Consider the following 22635-nt stretch of genomic DNA (forward strand, 5'->3'; position numbering starts at 1 on the left):
AGGATCGAGATATAGCAAAGAAATTTATTTATACATCGATTTCCCTTATTTTACCAATATACATTAGCTACATTAAACGAAGGATGTTTACAAAATATGGACTCGCTAGGTGAAGCTAGGATCGAGATATAGCAAATAAATTTATTTATACATCGATTTCCCTTATTTTACCAATATACATTAGCTACATTAAACGAAGAATGTTTACAAAAATTTATTTATACTTCGATTTCCCTTATTTTACCAATATACATTAGCTACAGTAATAAGCCTTCATTGAAGAAATATTTTGATCTTACAAGGGGAAGGCAGATCAGTTCGAATTCGACTTCATTTCCTTTTTTTTTTTTATTTGAAATATATTGATTTATTAATAATTATTAACCTGTGATTGTAAAAAAAAAAACGTTTTGCAATAAATGATAATTCAATAATAACAATAAAAAAAAAGAAAAAAACAGAAGTTATTAGTGAAATAAAATTTTATATACTTTTAAAAATGTGTATTTATAGGCGTACAAGGAAGTCACATCGTGTTCACGTCAGATTTTTTAATATTTATTTGCTTGTTTTTTTATACATATGTATAAATACGCTATTACAAGATTGTGATTGGTATTTCAAGGTTATATTTTTGGTAAAGACAGTCGTTTTTTATTTATAAATATAATGTTTGTGGTTATATAACATTTTATATTACACGCGTTTACAGATTATTTTTCCTTTTATTTGTACTGTTTCAAACTAATATACGCGGAAGCTTTACTTATTTTATTTGCTATTATTTTTTCTGTTAACCTGTATAATTTCATTCATTTCATTATTAAAATTAAAAGAAAAAAAAGAATTATATACTTTCCGTAAATACATTTTAGATATAACTTGATTTTGCACCCAAATTTTAAACGCAAACAAATTATAAAATTTTACTCGCATTAACATCTTTAGGTATTGTCGTATTAGGTATTAACATCGTTAGGATCGTCGTTAGGTATTGCTTCAGAGGATGAGATGAAATGGCAATCTTGCAGGTGAGGTGAAATTCCATGCTGACCGGGATTCGAAACCGGGACCTCCGGATGAAAGGCTGAGACGCCACCACTCACCCCACGTAGGTCGGATTTGTCCTTACAAATAAAGCAATGATTACCCAATTTTATTAAGCGTTATTCGTTATTTCTGTTTGTAATGATAAAAACGAGAAAAACAAAACCGGTTTAGTAGGCATTGTGAAACATGATTCAACAATTTTATAAATGTAATTTAATTTTATAATTTAATTTTATTTGCAAAGGGCGTGCGCACAACTCACCAAAGTTTCATCGCAACGCATGAATGGTATAGAAACGCATGCATGACAAACAAAATCGGTCCATTAGTTTTTTAGTTTGTTCTTTGTTTCGTAAATATCTCAACCTCAGCGCCAACTAGCGGCTCCATTTTTCGCAAAAACATTTCTTTTAATGTAATATATATTCTTAATATTAGCCAAATCGGACCATAATTGAATTTATTTCTTTCCATGTAATACATATTCTGTATATGATCCAAATAAATACAATTTTCCGAAATATCTCAACCTCAGCGCCACCTAGCGGCTCCAAACTAATTCACAAACCTTTGCGGGCATGCGCACAACTCAGCACATTGTCATCGCAATCGGATGAATGGTGTAGAAACGCATACGGGACTAACAAACAAACATTCATTTTTATAATCGTATACATAAAATGTTGAAGGAGGTCAGGAGGTCATTTTCAATACATATTATAAACTATTCCGGTTTACGTATTTAAATGATTAATTGATGAATTATTTGCAAAGAATCTATTTCTTCACTTAGTAAAACTTTTTTACCATATTCCAAGTTACTCAAAATTTACCTCCACTTAGTTGACCAATTTAAATTTTGTTTTATTTTGACGTGAACGTCATTAAAATCATACCGAAACATACGGATACCAGAACAGAAATTTATTAGTCTCTCAGAAAAGTAAATGCAGTTTCATTTTATAACTAACATGGTTAGCTCACTGATACAGCTTTGAGTTTGCGTTACTGTTGAGCTTGTTTGGGGGGAGGGGGCACAATGCAGATTGGCCAAAACTGGCGCTCTCGCTTAATTCCATTCAGTGTAGCTCACGACTTAGACGTGATAGCGCGGTAATAAGTGTATTTTTGACAACATGTAAAAAAGTAAAAATTCAATATGTCAGCTTCAGCCCGTGCAAAAGCCATAAATTACGCATATCTTTGGAAAGGGGAGGTTATGGGTCACGCACCGGTACTCCAACGTCCGGTGCCGAGCGAGCGAGACGCGGCTCAGTGTACGACGCCGACTGCGCGAGCACCTCTACCGTTGCTGTACCCGAACTAATGGACAAAAGAGTGAAGATAACACCCATACATCTGTGGAAGACGTCCCTTGCTAATGGATATCAACATCAACGCTTCAAAACTGTATTTGAAAACAATCCGTTCGGTCGATCTACATCCGATCGCCAACTCTACATCTGTATTGTGGAGGACTATACATCAAAAAATATGGTGGTGGCTCTCATTTAACGTTAAACCAACGGCCGTGTGCCCCGACACAGTTCCCCCTCCCACCATTATTTTCCAACGAATCTTATCCTGCTTTTTTTTCTTATAAAGTTTTCAATATCATTCATTTTTACTTCAATATTTATCTTTCTCTTCAAAAACTTGTGCAGCAGTTTTGGTAATAATAATTATCTTAGGTTTCTTCAGATACAAATAACAATACTTTGATTAAATTAGTTTAAAAAATTTACAGATGCAGATTAAAACACTGTTAAGGAACCATTTGATTTTATAGAAGAATACAAGGCCTTCATGATGTTACGATTAGAGTAAAATAAACAGCCTAACAAATCGTAACATCTGTTAGGCTGTTTATTTTACTCTTACAGTGCTCCTACATTACTCGTGTAACTACTTTAAAGCCTAGGATGAATAGCGTAGTATATTTATTTTTGTAAAGAGAATCTTAAACCGGATGAAAAGAAAAATGTTTTATTTAAAACGTCGGATGGGGATGACTTACTGTATACAATTTATATATTTGCACTTTAAATTCGGGTGTATATTACTTGCATAATTTATGATTTTAATAATGCTACAGCACTACAGATAAAATAAACTTGATTTATTAAGAGTTAAAGTTATTATGTTTCCATTATTTTAATCAGCATATTATTAAAATGAAATAAAATTCGTATTATTAAATCGACTGGGTAAGTAACAGAGGTTATTTCCCACGTGTTATGCCAACTCCCTTGAATATAAAAAAAGTACACTACTGGAATTTAAAGAACACACTTGTAAATTCCTTTCCAGTCCCATGTGTATAATTTTTAATATATTTAAATGTTACCCCATTGCCTATCACACTTTCTAGATTCGTTCTTTACCACGTGATTGTAATATACTAACAAATGTATTTGCATACAAATGTATGCATTTTTTTGTATGAACAAATGTATTTTTGCTTAAAAATAAAGCAGTTTATTGGATTGTTGAAAATAGTGCCTGTTAGCTGTGATTTTTATAACTTCATGGGTTTCATATATTCGGAATGAGAATGACTGTTTCAATTATAAATAAATGGTTAGGCTAAATAGACACGTAAATCCTGTAGCTTTGAAGCTTTATCGTATTCTGCTTTGCATTTATTAAGATATTAAGATATTGCATTTATTAAGATGTATTAAGATAGAGAACGCAGTGATAGTGTTTTAGACATGTTTTTTAAATGTGCGGACATCGACTGGTGTTATCATTTAGTCCAAATGGAAATTTTTAGCGTATGAAAAATGCCATGCCTGACCGGGATTCGAACCTAGAACCTGCGGGTGAAAGGCTGAGACGTTACTACTTCCGCCACACGTTACGCCGGCGAACATATTAAACAAATGAATATGCAAAAAAAAATTAATATGAAGAAAGGAGGAAAACAAAAACCATATGATTTTTAGATGATAAAATTCTCTAAACCGGAAATGATTGTACGGTTTCATGTATAATGATTTTCTTATAAGTTGTTTTTTTTTTCAAATCGTCATGTACCTCTTATATAATTTGCATTAGAAGAACTTCTTGATTGCTTATTCATACGAATCAGCGTGAACCATTTTGAAGTAATAGTGCTGCAAATATATATATATCATTTTCAAGAAAATTACTTACCTAATAAACGAAAACATATAACACACAACAAGATAAGTTGTATTTCCTTTTCCTTTAAAAATGATATTTCTTTTTTTTTTAATTATACATTTTATTGATGTTTTTTCTATCAACTTTTATTTTTAAGTGACAAATATTTGATTCGACTTTATTATAAGAAATGTTTTTTCTTTTAATTAATCTTCTAATTTTATAAAATAAATATTTTTTATCTAAGCTATACTATTAGACTTCTTTGATTTTTTTTTTTTTGTAATCATATGAAATTTCTTATCCATTATTATATTCATATGTCATATCATAAGGTCACATCACATCACACTGTTTTTTAATGAAATATTTTCTTTTTTTTCAACGATTCTGCATTATAACTACGAGCATTAATGAATATTATAATGTAATGTTCGCTTAGGAAATGTAGATAGTGAATTTTAACAATAATTACACGTGATATTCTTAAAGCGAATTTGCCTAGCAACAGTTCTTTTTAAAGTTAAATTTCATCGGTTCATTTTGTGGTAAAACATATTGTGTTTATTTATGTGTGTGTGTGGGTTTACTGCGGATTCGCTGGGATGGATTTTAGATTTGTATCTAAATAAGTTTTCAAAAAAAAGGCTATTTGATTTTTGTTAAAATTCTACCGTAACTTAGAAGTTGATATTTTAATGGGCGTAGTGGAAAATTGGTTTATTTATTTTGGTAAAGAGTTTAGTCTTGTCAAATTGTTTTTAGCGATTTATTCTGGGAATGTTCATACATTAGAGATTTTGTTGTCCAGCGATGTTTGGAGTTTTCGTGGAAAATTTCTTCTTTAAGGTTAGAAGAAAAAAGTAAAAAATTCATTCACTTCTTTATAAACTGCATTTGTGGTTTACTAGTCAGGTGGGAGAATAACTATAATAATTTTCTTTAAAAAAAAAAGTGGGAGAATTACTAGAGAGTTAGGTGAGATCTTTCTGAAGCATGCTAAAAACTGTCTTTGAGTGACGCAGTCTTCCCGTAGATCAATTTCCGCCATGTTCCTAGCTTGTCTCTGGGACTTATTTAATAGTCATGGTGGAATACAACTTTAGGAGAAACTGAAGTCTTTTGAACACAGAGATATTATGATAAGTATAAGAGGTATTCGCGGAATCATCATCGACTCTTGCTTTGTTACAACCGGTTACTACTGCAGCTTTACTCGCAATCTGGTGCCACTGAAGAGGTTTTATGTATTAAGGTTCCGCAATAGTATTACAGTTGTTCATATTTTTTTTTTTTTTTTCCCACCGGGTTGGTCTAGTGGTGAACGCGTCTTCCCAAATCAGCTGATTTGGAAGTCGAGAGTTCCAGCGTTCAAGTCCTGGTAAAGCCAGCTATTTTTACACGGACTTGAATACTAGATCGTGGATACCGGTGTTCTTTGGTGGTTGGGTTTCAATTAACCATACTTCTCAGGTATGGTCGAACTGAGAATGTACAAGACTATACTTCATTCACACTCATACATATCATCCTCATTCATCCTCTGAAGTATTATCTAAACGGTAGTTACCGGAGGCTAAACAGGAAAAAGAAAGTTGTTCCTATTTTGAGAAGAAATCTGTGTTCTGGATAATCAGGAGGGCTTAACGTTTTCAATAATTATAACGGATAGTAGACTGCCCGTTACTTTCAACTACTACCTATCGATTTGTGTTCCAGAATCGATTAGTATCTTATTGATTGCAGTAGTCATACTGTTCTTTGATTTAGAATTGATAAACGGTAGAGAAAGTGAGTCCGATTCGTCTTATAAAATACAATCAATATTCATTATATATTATTGAGATTGAATTTTTATACAAAAAATTTGGTCCGTGTCTTTGCTATTCCAAATTGTATTTTTGAAAAATGGTGAAAATGACTCAATTTATTTTTAAAGAAGAGATTCAATACCAATTTTCATGACTTACACACCTTCAGTTCCTGAAATATATAAAATTTTTATAAAAAGATTTGCCTCCCATTACTCTGTATATTGCTGTATTTTATTCTCCAAAATTATCTTCAGTAGTTGTTCTGAGCGATGATAATGAATAACTAACGACATATTATGTATGATCATATATATATATATATATAACGATACAGAGAAAGAGAAAGATTCAACATAAAACAAGGTTTTGTTGTATACGAGTTTTACTATTGTTTGAAACATTATTAAGCAGCTTGCTAGATTCATGTTTTTATTAGGCAATCCGCTAACCGGTTGCACATAGATTAACATAAAAATATTTAATTTACAGCAATTATATATTGCTACATGAATAAAAATAGTTAATATTAATATTAAATTAAACACATTTTGGCGTTATCAAATTTATGGTTAATTTAATCATTACAGTTATAAAATAATGTTTCTATTGATTTTTAGTAGGTTTATGTCTACTAATTATTTAAACCACATTATGTGATATAAATATTGTAACATAGGTTTTATTGTGAACTAAAATATTAATAAGTAAATATAAATATAGAAGTTATAATTTACCAGTTTACTTTGTTTTTAATTTAAGTATACAGCAGTAAGAGGTGTCATAGACGAGATGGTTTTAGGTAAACTAACACAGTACAATAATTTTTAAAAATTGATATAATCAGTCTTAAATAAAGAAAGAGATCCCACGCTAGGCTTACTAAATTACGGAAAGAAATATTTTCCTGTGTTCTTCTTTATTGAACCATATACGATATACTGTTGCACATCAGAATGCCAAACCCACTAAAACGCAGCTGATTTTTTAATTCTATTAACTCTAGAAGTTGCACCTTTTCTCAGTTCATCACAGGATTGGATTTGTAATGAAAATATTATCTTAGAGAAAAAACTGATTAGGGCCACCCGGCATTAGATGCTTTACATGCATTACAATCATTAAAAAAATGTGATAAAGCAGTAGATTAATAAAAGCTTCTTAAAAAACACACATTACATTACCTACACTGCCTCTGCTTAGTCGGGGAAATTTTTTGATTTTTATCGAACACCTTATTTTATTCAGTTTTTTTTTATTTATACTTTTTGTTTACTGGATTTTTAAAACAAAATTCTATTAATCTGTTATTGTATGAAAATAATATTTAGTTTAGTTTATATCTGAAAATGAAGTTTCATAAAATATTTTTCAGCCTAAATTAAAAGAAAACAATAATATTGAATCTATTTTATGAATCTACTGGTACTAATTCTTAAAATGAAAATATGGCATTTCATACTAAATAATTTACCCAACAGTTTAACGGTGAAACTTGTAGGTAAAAAGTTAAGTTGTGCCGATTAGTGTCGTCTAATGCAAAATAACTAGTAAAACTAGATTACTACTATAAAGTAACGTCAATCGGACGACGCAACGGTAGTCTACTCAACCTACTTTATGTTAGTCTATACTAAACAACTTTAAACCGGTTTTATTTTGCCAATAATCCTTCACACTGTAGCTGTAATAAGATCAAATCTTTGCATCTATATCTGCCAACACCCTTATATTTATATTTGCCAACACCCTCTACATTAGGTTTTTTATTTTTTTTTTATATTTTTATCTAATCTGTAACTTTAAAAAAAAATTAGTTATTAACAGTTGTCGTTTTGTTTTTAGTTTACCTTATATTTGTATACGTATTTTAGTAAAAATAGAAGGATGAATGAAGAACTGGTTGCTAAATAAAAGCCAGTTTCTTGCTGGTCACTGACCCGACAGAACGGCTAAAATGGTGACCAACGACAGTTCTTATTTTCTTACCGGTCATTCACTTGAGATTCCCTCAGCTGGCAATTCACCAACTGGGTAGTTAATCTTTCTTTATTAATTTAATACTTAGCATATCGGCTACTTTTTTAAAAAACTTTTTAATATAACTTAATAAAAATTTAATAACCCTTAACTAATCCTTTCTTGAAGGAGTCAGTAAATTTTTTTTCTTAATAATTGCGCGCGCGCGCCCACACACACACACACCCTAATTTGTGTTTAATTTTAAACACAAATTTGTGTCTTTTAATTTTAATAGACATGATTTATATAAATTTTCTTGGAATTAAATTCTTTTTAAGGTTGGCTAGAAATTTTTATTTGCTTATTGGTAAAAATTGACAAAGTTATTTTATTCCAAACTTAGAAAAGTGTATTTTCCGACAAAACGTTTTCGTGTTTTACCCCGTTTTTCTTAAATACTGTATGAAATAGAGATCTGAGACTACTTTTATTAAATTTTCTGATCAAAACCCATAATAAATCACCAAATTTACCCTTCGATTTCTACCCCAAGAATTTTAATTTGGTTTAATTTGACAGAGGGAGCAGAAAGCATGGTTAAATGTTTCGCGAGTCGAAACTCGCTAACGAACCATGAACTTTTTTCCTGATTTTTGTTTATAGAATCTTCTCCCGAGAGATTGCCGAGATATTTGAAACCATCATTTTATATGGGAATTAATGAATTAAAAATCAAATTTATTAATTACAAGAGGAAGAAATTTGATCAATTTTTTCAATAATTTTGGCTATCTTCGGAAAATGTAATAGGTTAATTAAACTGAGAAAAATATTTGGAAAAAAGGGAGTAAATTAAAGAAAATAAACTTCCAAATCGTTGTGCAGCTTTCTTTTGATTTTAAAGAAATCTGCAGTAAAAGATCAAATTTTTTTTAATGTTGAATATTTCAAAAATGATGAATTTGGCTGTTCACATGATTAAAAGTTAAGTAAATCCTCAAAGCAAAGTTAATATTTTCTCATTTTTCTGTGAAAAAAAAACTTATTTCATAAAAAATGGATATTTTAAACAATGCAAAAAAAGTTTTATTTAAAAGAATCGAATAGTTTTTGTACATCCAAATTTTTCAGGCTTCATATACCTTTTTTTTTTCTTCTAAACTTTGATTTCGTATTTCAGAAAATAAATATAACTGACTCGGCGTGACAAACATCAAGTGCTGTTTTTTACCAATAAATAAATTTATTTTGTGTATAAATCAATTTTTTATTATATATATATTTTTTAATTAAATTTGGTAACGGCTCAAGTTGTGATTACATTAGGTAGAATCAAGAGGGTTATAAATAAAGTAAAATTTGCCAAATTTATCTTTCGTTGTTTTTTTTTTATCTTTGGGAAGTTTTAAGATTATTTTTGTTAAGTAAAATTATTCTTTATTATAGTAGGTATATATATTTAATATATTAGGTAAAAAAAAAATTATTCATTAAGGTGAATACAGTACTCGATGACTAATAACGTTAAGTTTTTATTGCCAAAAAAATAATTACCACACCATTATCAGGGACTTAAACTGCAGTTATTTGAATAAGTGATGAGTATGTTCTACTACTTTTGCTAGCTGAATATATATATATATATATATATATATATATATATATATATATATTTAAATAAAAATTAGTAATGTACTACTTAAAATTAGTAATGATTTTTATTTTTCTTTGTATTTTCAATTCATTAGTAGCAATTATATTATTTTACAAATTTATTAGTAAAATTTCATAAATTAATTTGTATTTAACGATTTCAAATATTTTAGATAAAATTATTATTATTTTTTTTAATAATATAATAATTATTAAGAATTTTTTAGATTATTTGTTAAAATCATAGAATTTGATCTACTTTTATTATTATTATTTTTTTTATTGCTTATGTTTTAAAAATAAACTTTGTAGAATATTTATGGTTTTAAATTAGGATTTAATATATTTAAATGTAAAATATATTTTTTTCTTTAATTACTGCCATAAGTACTTTTAAGATAAATTATTTTGGTAATGACAATTAAAAAAAAATAGAATTATTGTAAGAGAAAGGAAAAATTTTGGAGTAGGATAACAATTTTAACTACAGATAAATTGAAAGGAAAATTTATTGTACTGTAGAAAAATGCCGCTTTTCAGTTGTTGAATCTAAAAATAAAAATAATAAAATATTTTGAAAATTATACAGGTTTATTTGGTAAGTAGTGACATTAAAAAAATTATAAATTTTATTTGCTAACTTGTAAAGCAGTGTTACGCCCAGTTGTAGATAATGATTAAGATGGGTGGGTGAAGGGTGGAAAATCTTATTCATTGTTGGGAATCGAACTGTGGAATTGTATGTGAAACTAATCAACTGGTTACTACATCACCGACTGGTCAGCTATTTTAATATTTTTATAGAAGATTTTTTCTTTTTTTTTAATTTTTCATAATCCTTTTAATTATGATTAAACATTTTATTTTCGTATAAGGAAATAGTTGTATTTGATATGAATATATTATTTTAGGGTTTTTAAATTTATTGATTAAAAAAAAATATCAAAATTTTGTTAATTTTGTTTGTACTAACCTGAGACGCAAGGGTTACGGGACAGGAAATCTTTTCTAAATTTTGTCAAATTTTGAACAATTTTGCGTTCGATCGGCGACTCAAGTGAAGCGAAGATGATAGCTCCCAAGATAAGGTACAAGCAATAAAAAGTGACGTACAAAATGAGAAACCAGGTACTGCGACGAAATCCACATACCCGTCGCAGCCTGGCACGCTCCTGTGGCATTCCAAACACATCGCGCACTTAACATCAACTATGTATTGGTCATCTTGTTTCATATATTACAAATTATAAAGGAAAATTTCCCTACTATTTTGAAATATTCCCTTTGTCTTACGATATTAATCGTAAATTTTAATGACTTTTTTATTTATCTACAACTTCCTTGTACGTTATCTTAAAGCAAAATGTTTTTATTTTTCAATTAAATTGGATTATTATATACACGCAGTGTGTGTATGTATAATATATAAAATTGGAGCAGAAAACTATGGGTGCTGGAATTTTATATTTACTTTTATGACAGTTTATTGAACTAAGCTTTGAATTCCGATAAAGAGCATTTATTATGAATTATAATTGGTAATGATAGATATTTTTTGTATTACATTTTTTTGTATTAAAAGTACATGGTACAATGTTTGAAAATTATTTTTTTTAAATTTAATTTACTTATTTAGAATTAAATTTAATTTCATAACGAAATCTGTTTTTAAAAACTGTTAAAAAACTAAAAAAATTAAAGTTTTTTTGATATTTTTGTTTGTGTAACTCGAATTTATGTCATTGTTAAAACAAAACAAAAAAGATCGTATTAACTACGGAATAAATAGTTCTCAATATATCCTTATCAAATTAGGCTGTTTTTAGTCCACGGATTTTATATCATGGATCATAAACTCGAGTATTTGCATATTTTTCTTTACTTTTCCGAATAAAATGTTCAAAAATGAAACAAGATTGAATTACATACTTTAATAGGAATGTAATGAAGAAGTAAAATATGATTAATCTTGATTTTCTGTCTTATTATGAGGCAAATTATTAAACTTCCAACTAATCAGTAGATATGTTATCGTGAAAGACCGGTATCTGGTGAATGTCGACAGATACCAAATACGTCGGTGAAAGACATTTGCTTATTCGGACCTTTGCCGGTATATGTCGACAAACACAGATAAGCTCTAGTGGGGGTCGAAACGATAACTAGAAATTAAAAAAAAAGATCACCCAGTATCAATTCCTAAGGTAAATAGATTTCCTTGTAAAAAAAGGAAGTTTAAATTTAAGGCAAACATAACCTTAGCTCGTTTCGCTCGCTAACCTCGTTTAATTAACGTTACATATACAAATTATATATATTATTCTCAGCATTGGAGGCAATTAATCAAATTTACCGCATTTATAAAAGATTTAATCAAATTTTCAGCATTTTATAAATTGAAAGGGCCAATTAGCCCATTAACCGCAAAATAACGACATTCTCTAATTTCGGTCTTTTACGGTAACATAAAAAGTGGCAAGTTTAATGTTTTTCCCAAAGTTTAATATCTTTAAATAGAAGCAAATATGATTTTAAACAAAATCGTATGAAATAGTTTACTGTACATAAATATAACGTTATCTTTATTAGTTTGCTCTAGACTTGTCTACGACTTGTTATATAAAAAGATTCGTGTTGATGAACTGAAATGAGGAACAATGCTTATGTAATAAATAACAATTAAACCTAATTTTTTTCTTATGAAAACCGTATTTTTTTTTTGTCCTTCATATGAAGGAAAAAAGAAAGCAAATTTAAAAAAAAAAATGATATAAAATATATATTTACGCGTATTTATATGCGGGTGATATTTAAGTGTGGAAACAGCTTTGTGCTGTATATCTGAGAGGTATTTGGAGGGAGAAAGAAATAAGGTTCTACGTAGTTAAAAAAATCGGAATTGTGGTTGGTTTTTAATTTTTTTCCGCCTTCTTGGATAAACTTAATTTTTGTAATAGGAAGTTGGGCACATGATTTCGATTTAAAATTTTACAAGAAAAACAATGACGAATCCATTTTTCTGTTAATGTCTTTGTTATTGAGTTATAAGCATTCAAAGTTGCAATGACGGAAAAGTCGTGTTAATAATAAAAGAGGTAAAACGCGTGCATTCACAATTTTATTGCGTTTTACATTCATAATCTAAACCAATTTATTTAACAATTTTATTTAACAATTTTAAATAAATTTATTTAACAATTTTAAATAAATATTTTCGATCGTAAATTACTGATAAAGTAAATTTTGAAAGAATACCATTCTACAATAATTGTTCAAAATGTTTCCCCTTTACAGCTTAGCAGTGTGCTAACTTCAAGTAATATCCGTTTATAACTTGTATCATGTTTGGAGCAGATTCTTAAATTATTCTTCTTTTCAATTCAAAGTCTCCAGGTTTTGTTTTGTAAACATTACGTTTCAGGCACCCCTAAAATATGTAATCCAGAGAAGACAGGTCTGGGAACCTAGGATGCCATTCTATGGCTCCTCTACGACTATCCAGCGATTTGGAAATTGCTCATTTAAAATTTGCGATGCCTTAGATAATAATGTGGTGGTACCCGATCTTGCTGAAACCATACGTTATTATTTAATTTTTGTCCTACATTTTCCCGGATATTTGGTAAAATCCTATCGGCTAACAAGTCGCAGTAAGCATCTCGTATAAAATTGTCATCTAAAATAAAACGGCCTACAATACAATGATCGACGATTCACGCCCAAACGTTCAATTTTTTGTTTGCTATGCATGAGCTTCCAACATCCATTTGAGATTATTATCGCTCCAATATTGATAGGTTTGCTTATTCACATGGGCATTTAACATAAAAGCCGCTTTATCATTAAATATCATTGAATTACAGAAATTTGCGTCTATGTCTAATTTTTGTATTATAATCACAATATTCAACTCGGCTGTCAAAATCATCTTACAAAAAGTTCTTGCATAAGATTTTGCTGGGTGAGATTTACCTGTTTTAGAATTTTGTGAACTGAAAAATAACTTATGCCGTATTGGACAACAACTTTCCTAATCGATTAATGAGGGTCTTCAACTAAGGTCTGCAATATCAGTACCTAAGATACCTTAGATATATCAATATCTAAGTACCTCTCACATATGCAGTATAAAGCTGTTTCCATACTTACATATCATTCTATATATATATATATATATATATATATATATATTTTCATATTCAAGATAAATTTCCAGATATAATCTCATTTTATGGGTCTACGTAATGAGGAGGAAAATGAAAAAATGAACAAAGAAATGGGAGCTGCACCATACATAAAGTATTATTTACAATGTATTATATCTAAGTGCATTATAATAGTCTATGAGGTGTGTGAGAAAAGTAATGAGACTGACTTTTTACTTACCAAAGTTTTTATTTTTTTCAAACAACAATATTATCCTCTTCATATTAGTTTCCTTGGGCAACTATACACGACGGAGTCGTTGTTCCCACTCCTGGTAGCAGCGCTGGAAGGCATCAACTGGTAGGGCTTTTAACTGATCGGTCACAGTCTATTGAATGTTCTCCAGAGTTCCAAAATGACGTCCTTTTAAGACCGTTTCAATTTCGGGAAAAGGAAAAAGTCACAAGGACTAAAATCAAGTGAAAACGTTCCTCAACGTTTTGAGGTCAAAAATTCCCTGTGGAAATGGCCACGTGACAAGGGGCATTGTCGTGATGAAGCATCCACTTGTCTGCAATGTCTGGTCTCACGCGAATCAATCTTTTTCTGAGCCTTTCAAGGACATCTTTGTAAAACACTTGGTTGAAAGTTTGTCCTGGAGGTATAAATTCTTTATGCACGATACCCTTACTGTCAAAAAAGCAAATTAGCATGGTTTTGATCTTTGATTTGCTCATTCGACATTTTTTCGGTCGAGGAGATGACGGAGTGTGCCACTCTTCGCTTTGCCGCTTTGTTACAGGATCGTGCTCAAATATCCTGGATTCATCACCTATGATCACAAGATTGAAGAATTCTTGGTCATTGTCAATCCTCTCAAGATGATCAACGCACACGTTTCTTCGATTGTCCTTCTGTTCCGTTGTGAGGTTTTTTGGCACCAATTTCGCACAAGCTGTTCGCATGTCCAAATCGTCTGTCAAATGTTCGCATGTCCAAATCGTCTGTCAAAATTTGATGTACGATGAGAGTGTTTAAATTTAACTGTTCACTTATCATCCTTATTGTTAAACGACGGTTTGATCTCACAAGAACTCTGACACGCTCAACGTTTTCATCAGATTTTGAAGTTTAAGGTTTCCCTGAGCGAGGTTGAGCTTCAACATGTTCTCGGCCTTCCAAAAATGATTTGTGCAGCGGAAAACTTCTGCTCTTGATAAGCAATGCTCCGCATAGGCCTGATTCAACTTTTCAAAGGTCACGCTCACAAATTCCCCAAGTTTAACACAAAACTTGATTGCAAACGTTGCTCTAAATTCCGATGCTCCATTTTCGTAACACACAACTTCACTGATGGCGCTGTCAAAAATAACGTGTTGGCTGAACGGAGTTGAAACTCGTACTGAGCATGTGGTAGGGATGAACAAACCGGTCTAGCACAGACCGGTAGACACAGCGTTGCCAGATCGCTCGCAGTGTTACCAATCTCATTACTTTTCTCATACACCTCGTATTTCCTTTTTTTAGGTCTAATGAATTATGAGCAGTTACAAAAGTATAAGGAGAGAACTGGATTCAATATTTAGAAAAAAAAAACGCAACCAGGAACGGTATTTGTACAAAATCTGAAAACATTAGAAATTTCTTTCAAATATATTCCCTCTAATTGATAAAACTACTAAACAGTTACTCTTTTGTTATGCAATTGAAAATAAAAACAAAATTAAGAATTTATCTTTTAGGAAATTTTTATTCTTGCAAAAATATCCACTAATTTTTTGGTTAAGCTAACCTGTTTATTGAAAATAGCCATTTCGAAATCTTGAGGTAGTTTGATATTAGTTTCTACAAATCCTCTTCAACCTGATATACTGAATGGTGAACAAAAAGTATTTCTTTCTTTCTTATCTTGAATGACTACAATATTTCTGAAAAAGTCTGTTCATTAGATTTAACTGGTTTACAAACTGCGCACTTGCTTAATCCCTTTTTATTTCCTGTTGGGTGCACCTCTACTGAACAACACAAATAACGCACCAACCTTACTGCTGTTCCATTAACCGTTATCATTTAAAATTCTTTTGGGTGAAAGATTTTTGCCTATTATTAGCCCCGATAAAACTATGGTAGTATTTTCTTGCGAAAGTAGCTTACGGGCTTTATGCAATGCGGATAAAATTTCTTTGCGTAGTTCGTTTGATTACTGTTTGAAATTTGTCACAGTTATTTACTTTGCATATAATAGTAAATGGGCATTATGTGTCCTTAGCTTTTTACACCTTGCTAGATAAACTTGCAAAACTTACTAACATGTATTTAACTATTAAACACAAGTTTTCAAATTTAAATTTTAAGTTAGATTCTAAATACATTATAGTTGATTTCGAAAACAGTATTTACAACTCTTTATCAGTTTGGCCTGAGTTGCACTTAATTGGCGACTTTTTCATCTTGGGGAGAGTTTGTATAAAAAAAATTCAGGAACTAGGTTTAGAATACAAAACAGAATACAAAATTCCTTGAACGTTAATTGGGGAGATGATTGAACTGTGCATTGGTATTTGGTTTACCATTTTTGAAACCTTCAGAAATATATGATTACTTTCCATATACTAAGTGAACAATCACAGCAAGAAAGATTAAAATGAAATTCAGACTATGACTGGTACATACATATCGGAAAATACAATGTTTCTACCAACGATTTGGTCCAGTTTAGAAAGATCAATGATTTATTGTGAATCGTTTCAATCACGATTTAACGGAAGGTTTTACAAAGTCCAGCCAGGTATAAATAGTTTTGTAAATATCTTTTTAGAATTTCAGATACTTAGATTGAAAAGTGTAAACGATCCAAGAATCCTATAACGAGACGTCGACATGATTTCTTAAAAAACGTAATTATCATGACATGAATCCACCGGGTTGGTCTAGTGGTGAAGTCGTCATCACAAATCGGCTGATTTCGAAGCCGAGAGTTGTAAGGTTCAAATCCTAGTAAAGGCAGTCACTTTTATATGGATTTGAATAGTGGATCGTGGATACCGGTGTTCTTTGGCGGTTGGATTTCAATTAACCACGCATCTCAGGAATGGTCGATCTGAGTCTATACAAGACTACACTTCATTTATATTCATATATATATTATCCTGTAAGTAATACCTAACGGTGGTTCCAGAGGCTAAAAAGATAAAGGAAGAAACATAGCCAAATAGGTAAACTGTAGTATGTGAGATGACTGGAATATTTTAATTAATAATCATTCTAAAGGTATGACTAAAATTAGAAAATTGTTAATTGTATCATTTTAATGTATAATCTATATTATTATAATTTAGTTTAAACAAATCTGCGTTCATTTTTTCTTCCTTGTACGAAGTAAAGGAAGTGTTGTGATCGCCTAAAATTTCGGTTTTCAAATTTCAACCGAAATATTCATTTTGATTACTTTCGACGTGCTTACGCATGTACGTATGTACGTATGTATCTTGCATAAACGATTAGCCGTAGGATGTTGAAATTTTGGATTTAGGACTGTTGTAGCATTTAATTGTTTTCCCCTTTTGATTGTAATCGATTGAACACAAAAGTGTTCAAAACAGCCAAAAATCCAAAAACATTTGGATTTTGGACTGCTTTTTAACTGTAAAATTAGCCCTCATTAAGAGGTTTTTCAGTGATATATCATAAGTGGTATTCATTTTCATTGGTTTCATATTTATAGCAAAATAAAATTTTAATTAATGAAAGATCTTACGATGGGAAGGCGCATCCGTTCCAATTCAACTTCCATTTCATTTTTTTTAACTTTTTTTTTTTTTTAATTTAAATATACTGATTTATTAATAACTATTTACCTGTGATTGTAAAAACCTTTTACAATAAATAATATTCAATAATAATAATAAAAATTATGAGAAAATCAGAAGTATTAGTGAAATAAAATTTTATGTACTTTTAAAAATGTGTATATGTAATTTTAATAGGCCTACAAGGAAGTCACGTGGTGTCCACAACAGATTTTTAATTAGTGTTTCAGTATTATTGCAATATTATTTACTTCAGTATTTATTTAACTCACGTTTCGCTGTTCGTCTGTTACAGAATATACCAATGTAGGGTTCAGTGCGCCGAATTGTAATGACTTTTATATCCAGGTGCTTGGTGTACGATTCGGGGCAGCAAGATTTAACTGATATTTTAAGTTATATTCATATAATAGTAAAACACATGATAGATAATCTATATACCCTTGAGCATATTTAATCGATAGATCGAATTTTATTAAGACGTCATAAAAAACGTAAATTATATACGTATTTACCTGTCATAATCTTACGGTTATAGGCGACATGATGTATGTTACCCTTAAAAATTTCACAGCCGTTCATATAATAAAAAAGCATGCACAATGGCAGACTTAGAAAAGAAAGATAGAAGTGAACTGGTTTCTAGTTGTCTAATTAAGCCGATTATGGTGTTGTTATGCAGTAGTATACCACGACCTTTGAAATGCACATTAAACTTAGTCTTATGATGAAACCTTTATTTTATTTAATAAAGGGTTAGCTGTGTATCATCATTATTCTCACCTGAAGTAATTGGAGCTAGACCAAATTGTAATTTAGACACTTTTTATTCACTAACACTAACACTAGAGGAAGTGAGAAAAGCTGTTTAAACCAAACATTAATAACAAGGGAAGTCGCTAGCGCCCCTCTGGCAAGTATGACAACTTGTCAGAGAGGCGGCGACGCTACCTCTATAATCTTTAAAATAAGGCTTCTCGACACATTCCGAACCTTCAAATTCATGTTAATAAATAAATAAGAATGATTTTGAATTTGTTAAGTGTGTTTAAGAATCCTGAATAAAAATGTAATCTTATCCGCAAAACAGTTTTCCGTTAAGCATTCTTATTTTGTTTTATTGGAGCGCATCAAGTACTAGAGTAACTACTATAAAAATATTCAGACTTTAGAAGTGGTTTGATCGTTCAGCTAATCCTGATCGATCAAAAACGACTCAGGAACGATTTTCATAAAATTTTAACATGCGTTTCGAAATTTTAATGAAACTGATGTAGTAATCAATCCAATCAATGAGATTCTTGAACCAAAAAACTTATTTTTTTGGGGGGGATATATTTAATATTTATATTGAAAACTGAAAATGGGTGGATAAAGTGACAAATGAGGAGGTATTGCGGCAAATAGATGAAGAAAGAAGCATTTGGAAAAATATAGTTAAAAGAAGAGACAGACTTATAGGCCATATACTAAGGCATCCTGGAATAGTCGCTTTAATTTTGGAAGGACAGGTAGAAGGGAAAAATTGTGTAGGCAGGCCACGTTTAGAATATGTAAAACAAATTGTTAGGGATGTAGGATGTAGAGGGTATACTGAAATGAAACGACTAATACATGTCGTTTGAAAACTGTTCATACATACAACTACGCTTTTTCAAAACAGAAATTTGTCTCCGAATTTATTTTCAAAATAAGTGATCATTCTCTTTTTACAAAAAAAAGATTATTTAGCAGTAAGTATGACTTTACATGGAACTCTTTGGACGATTCAATCTTCAACTCTTTGCAAAAAATCTGATGTAGTCGCTACACAACTTCCTTGTACGCGTATTAAATTACATATATTTTTTATTACATTTTTTTCATATTACATTTTTTTTTGTTTATTGTATTATTTATTGTAAAAACGTTTTTAAAATCACAGGTTAGTAATTATTAATAAATCACTATATTTAAATTAAAAAAAAAGGAAATAAGTCGGTTTCTCGCCGATCTCCCTTTCCCTTTAAAGATCAAAATATTTCATTAATTAAAATTTTATTGGGCTATAACTCTGAAACTAATGAAAATAAGCACACACACATTTATATATATATATATATATATATATATATATATATATATATCATTGAAAAACTCTCAGTGAAAGCTTATTATTGCAGTTAAGAAAAAAGTCCAAAATCCAAATTTGTTTAATTTTGGGCATTTTTGGATACTTTTGGTGCAGTCGATTCCAATCAAAAGGGGAGGTGCACAACTAGTCGTATAAGTCCTAAATCCAAAATTTCAATATCCTACGGCTGAGCGCTTTTGAGTTACGAGAGATACAAACGTATGTACGTGGTAGATGTCACACTGAAACTAGTCAAAATGGATACAGGGATGGTCAAAATGGATGTTTCCATTGAAATTTTTCGCGATTACAATAGTTTTTGTAATACATTGAAGTAAAAATGAAATCAAATCATATTCTGTCAAGCTTAAACTTTCATTCGATCCTTTTTCTACTACATAAAGTTTCTTTTCTGACTGGCTAATGAAAATTCAAACTGTTTAATGAACTTCCATTTTTTGATTAAAGAAAGTGAGAAATGAAGTGATTTCTCATTGATTTTTTTAGTTAGTTGAATGTGTTGTTCTATTTAAACATATCAATTTTACCAAAATGTAGATAATAAAGGAACTCTTAAACCTCAAATGCTTTTCATACGTCACATTCGTAACAAGAACCGGAAAGTAACAAAAAATTAAGGTACCTCTTTCTATTGAGAAAAAATGCAATGCATATAGTTTTTCTACTCATTAGGTAGCAAACTAAGATTATGTAAAAAAGAAGTGGAATATAAAAATAAAAGATTGCATAGAATACATGTACAACGTGTAAAAGAAGAATTTCTTTAGGCGCTATTAATTACTTTTTAACGGAATTTATTAGCGTCATCTTGTTCAATAAAATAAAGTTTATAAAGGTAAAATGTTTGTATATTATATTATAGTTACTAGGACATAATAGGTAATCGCATGTCGTGGATGCAAAATTTGAGGGTAAAGTTTTTACGGTTTAAATTATTGGAATTTCACTTCTTGTTTTTCCTTACTTCCTATTGAAAAGAAGCTGCTTGATCTTTCGTGTCTTTGATCTGTGTTTCAAGGGTTATGTAGGATAACTCAAAGAGATCACGTGAAGAATATGCATTACCCTAGTATTTTTTTTTTTTTTTTTATAAATAACCGTTAAAATTTCCTCCACAATTTCTTATTTCTTTTGAACTTATGGTTTTTCAAGTCTTAAGATGTTTATTCAAGTTTTATATAACAATACCAGTTTATTATACATTTTTTATTTTATAAATTTCAAAAAGAAAATTTTATTTCTTATAGCAATTTTAATATTTTGAAAAAAAAATTAGATTATTTATAAATGAATTGTATATAACAAATTTTGTTTAATAAAGTTTTCTTTGAAATGCCTCTAAAGAAAATCGAAATTGGCTTTGTCGCGATATCCCCCTCCCGTTAGCGAATTAAAAAAAAATTAACGTGATCAATGCCTCATATATAGAAATAGTTGGCCATTTTTCAAGAAAATCGACGTGGGTCAGTCCTGAGATATAAGGACAAAAGCAGTACGACGCATACAAACGCGTACATACATATGAAAGATTTTCTGAAAATCTTTCATTGTTCTTTACGTGGTGATAGTGATAATAGTGAAAATTACACTGACGATATTGATGACAGCGAGGAGAGCGTTCTAGCTGAGGAATTAAACGGATAATCCATTTTCCCGTAAATAATTAAAGTCACAGTAACAACTATCTATCGCAATATTTATCATGTAATTAGTAACAGATAATATTTTGTCATCCGTTACTACATTTTACAATGTACAGTAAGAATTAGTCGACTGTATTTCTTTTCAAAATTATTGGATTCATTTGTTAAAAGTAGAATAATTACTTGGTAAGGGGATAACTAAGAGCAACGAGGAACATGTTTTTAAGTTGGGTAGAAATCGTCGCCACTGCAAGCCTGCGTTACTTGACGGCGACTATACATACATATTTTCTTTTTATCTGGATAAATTGTTAAGATTTTTAATATTGAAATGGTTAGTCAGATTTTCGATGACTCTGTATGGAATAGGTTTTAATACAGTATAAAGTAAACATTTTTAATCAAGTTTTCATAGATAACATAACTTTTCAATGTCATACTCTTTGTTTCGTAACGTATAATACATAAGGTACATTATTTAAATGTATATTATAAGCTGTTTGTACGAATATATCAATTTAAAATATTTTATTGGTGATACAAAAATTAAATGCGTTTATTTTATGAATTACTAATTAGATAGTTTGTTCATTATATTATTATAAAAAAAGTCTAAGTAAAGTAAATAGAAAAAAAAAATATTGCCTATCCTACAATAAATTATTTCTTCTAATTGTGTGATTTCGCATAATTAGGCATCAAATTTTATTATGTTTTATGTTTATTAAAATAGTGATCAATTTTTAAGAAAATAAAATTATTTTTATAAAAGATAAACAATTTATGAGATAAAACCATTACACTAATGTATTTAAATAATATGCAATTATAATAATACTATTTAAATATATATTTTTGTTTAATAATCGTTAATTATTTAATTTAAAAAAAATAAATTTATAATTTATTTAAACAGATTCTGAAAAAATATATTTTACAGTTAACCTACATATTTACTATTAATTATACCGGTATCCTGAGAGGTGGACTTAAAACACTTGCACAAATCTAAGGGAGTGATTTAGAACATCAAAATAAATGAAAACTTTATCTGGACATATACTTTGTATCATTTACTTTTCCTCATCTTGCGTTTTTCCAATAAAAACGTAAACCTTAAAAATAGTTTGAGATATTTTATTAAAATCTGTTGTACGTGTACTTATCTATAGATTAAATAAATATGAATATTTTACCTTTGAAAATTCCAAAATTATGACTATTTAAATTTATATAAAAATAAAGGATACTTTAAACAATTGTGAGTATTGAATATCCAAGCGCTTTCGGATTATTCC

At 29.7% G+C, this 22635-nt stretch overlaps 1 protein-coding gene across 1 annotated transcript in view; it reads right to left on the reverse strand.

The window, feature by feature from the left end:
• The window catches only part of LOC142327634 (potassium channel subfamily K member 1-like), a 39559-nt gene extending 28738 nt beyond the window's left edge, over window positions 1-10821 (reverse strand). The window contains exon 1 of the mRNA XM_075370842.1: window positions 10579-10821. Within this exon, the coding sequence (XP_075226957.1) occupies window positions 10579-10786 (208 nt within the window). The 5' untranslated portion in view covers window positions 10787-10821. The remainder of the gene's footprint in view (window positions 1-10578) is intronic.
• Window positions 10822-22635: the final 11814 nt, after the last annotated feature.

This window comes from Lycorma delicatula, chromosome 7 (assembly GCF_047948215.1).
Source record: "Lycorma delicatula isolate Av1 chromosome 7, ASM4794821v1, whole genome shotgun sequence".
In the NCBI taxonomy this organism is placed as follows: domain Eukaryota; kingdom Metazoa; phylum Arthropoda; class Insecta; order Hemiptera; family Fulgoridae; genus Lycorma; species Lycorma delicatula.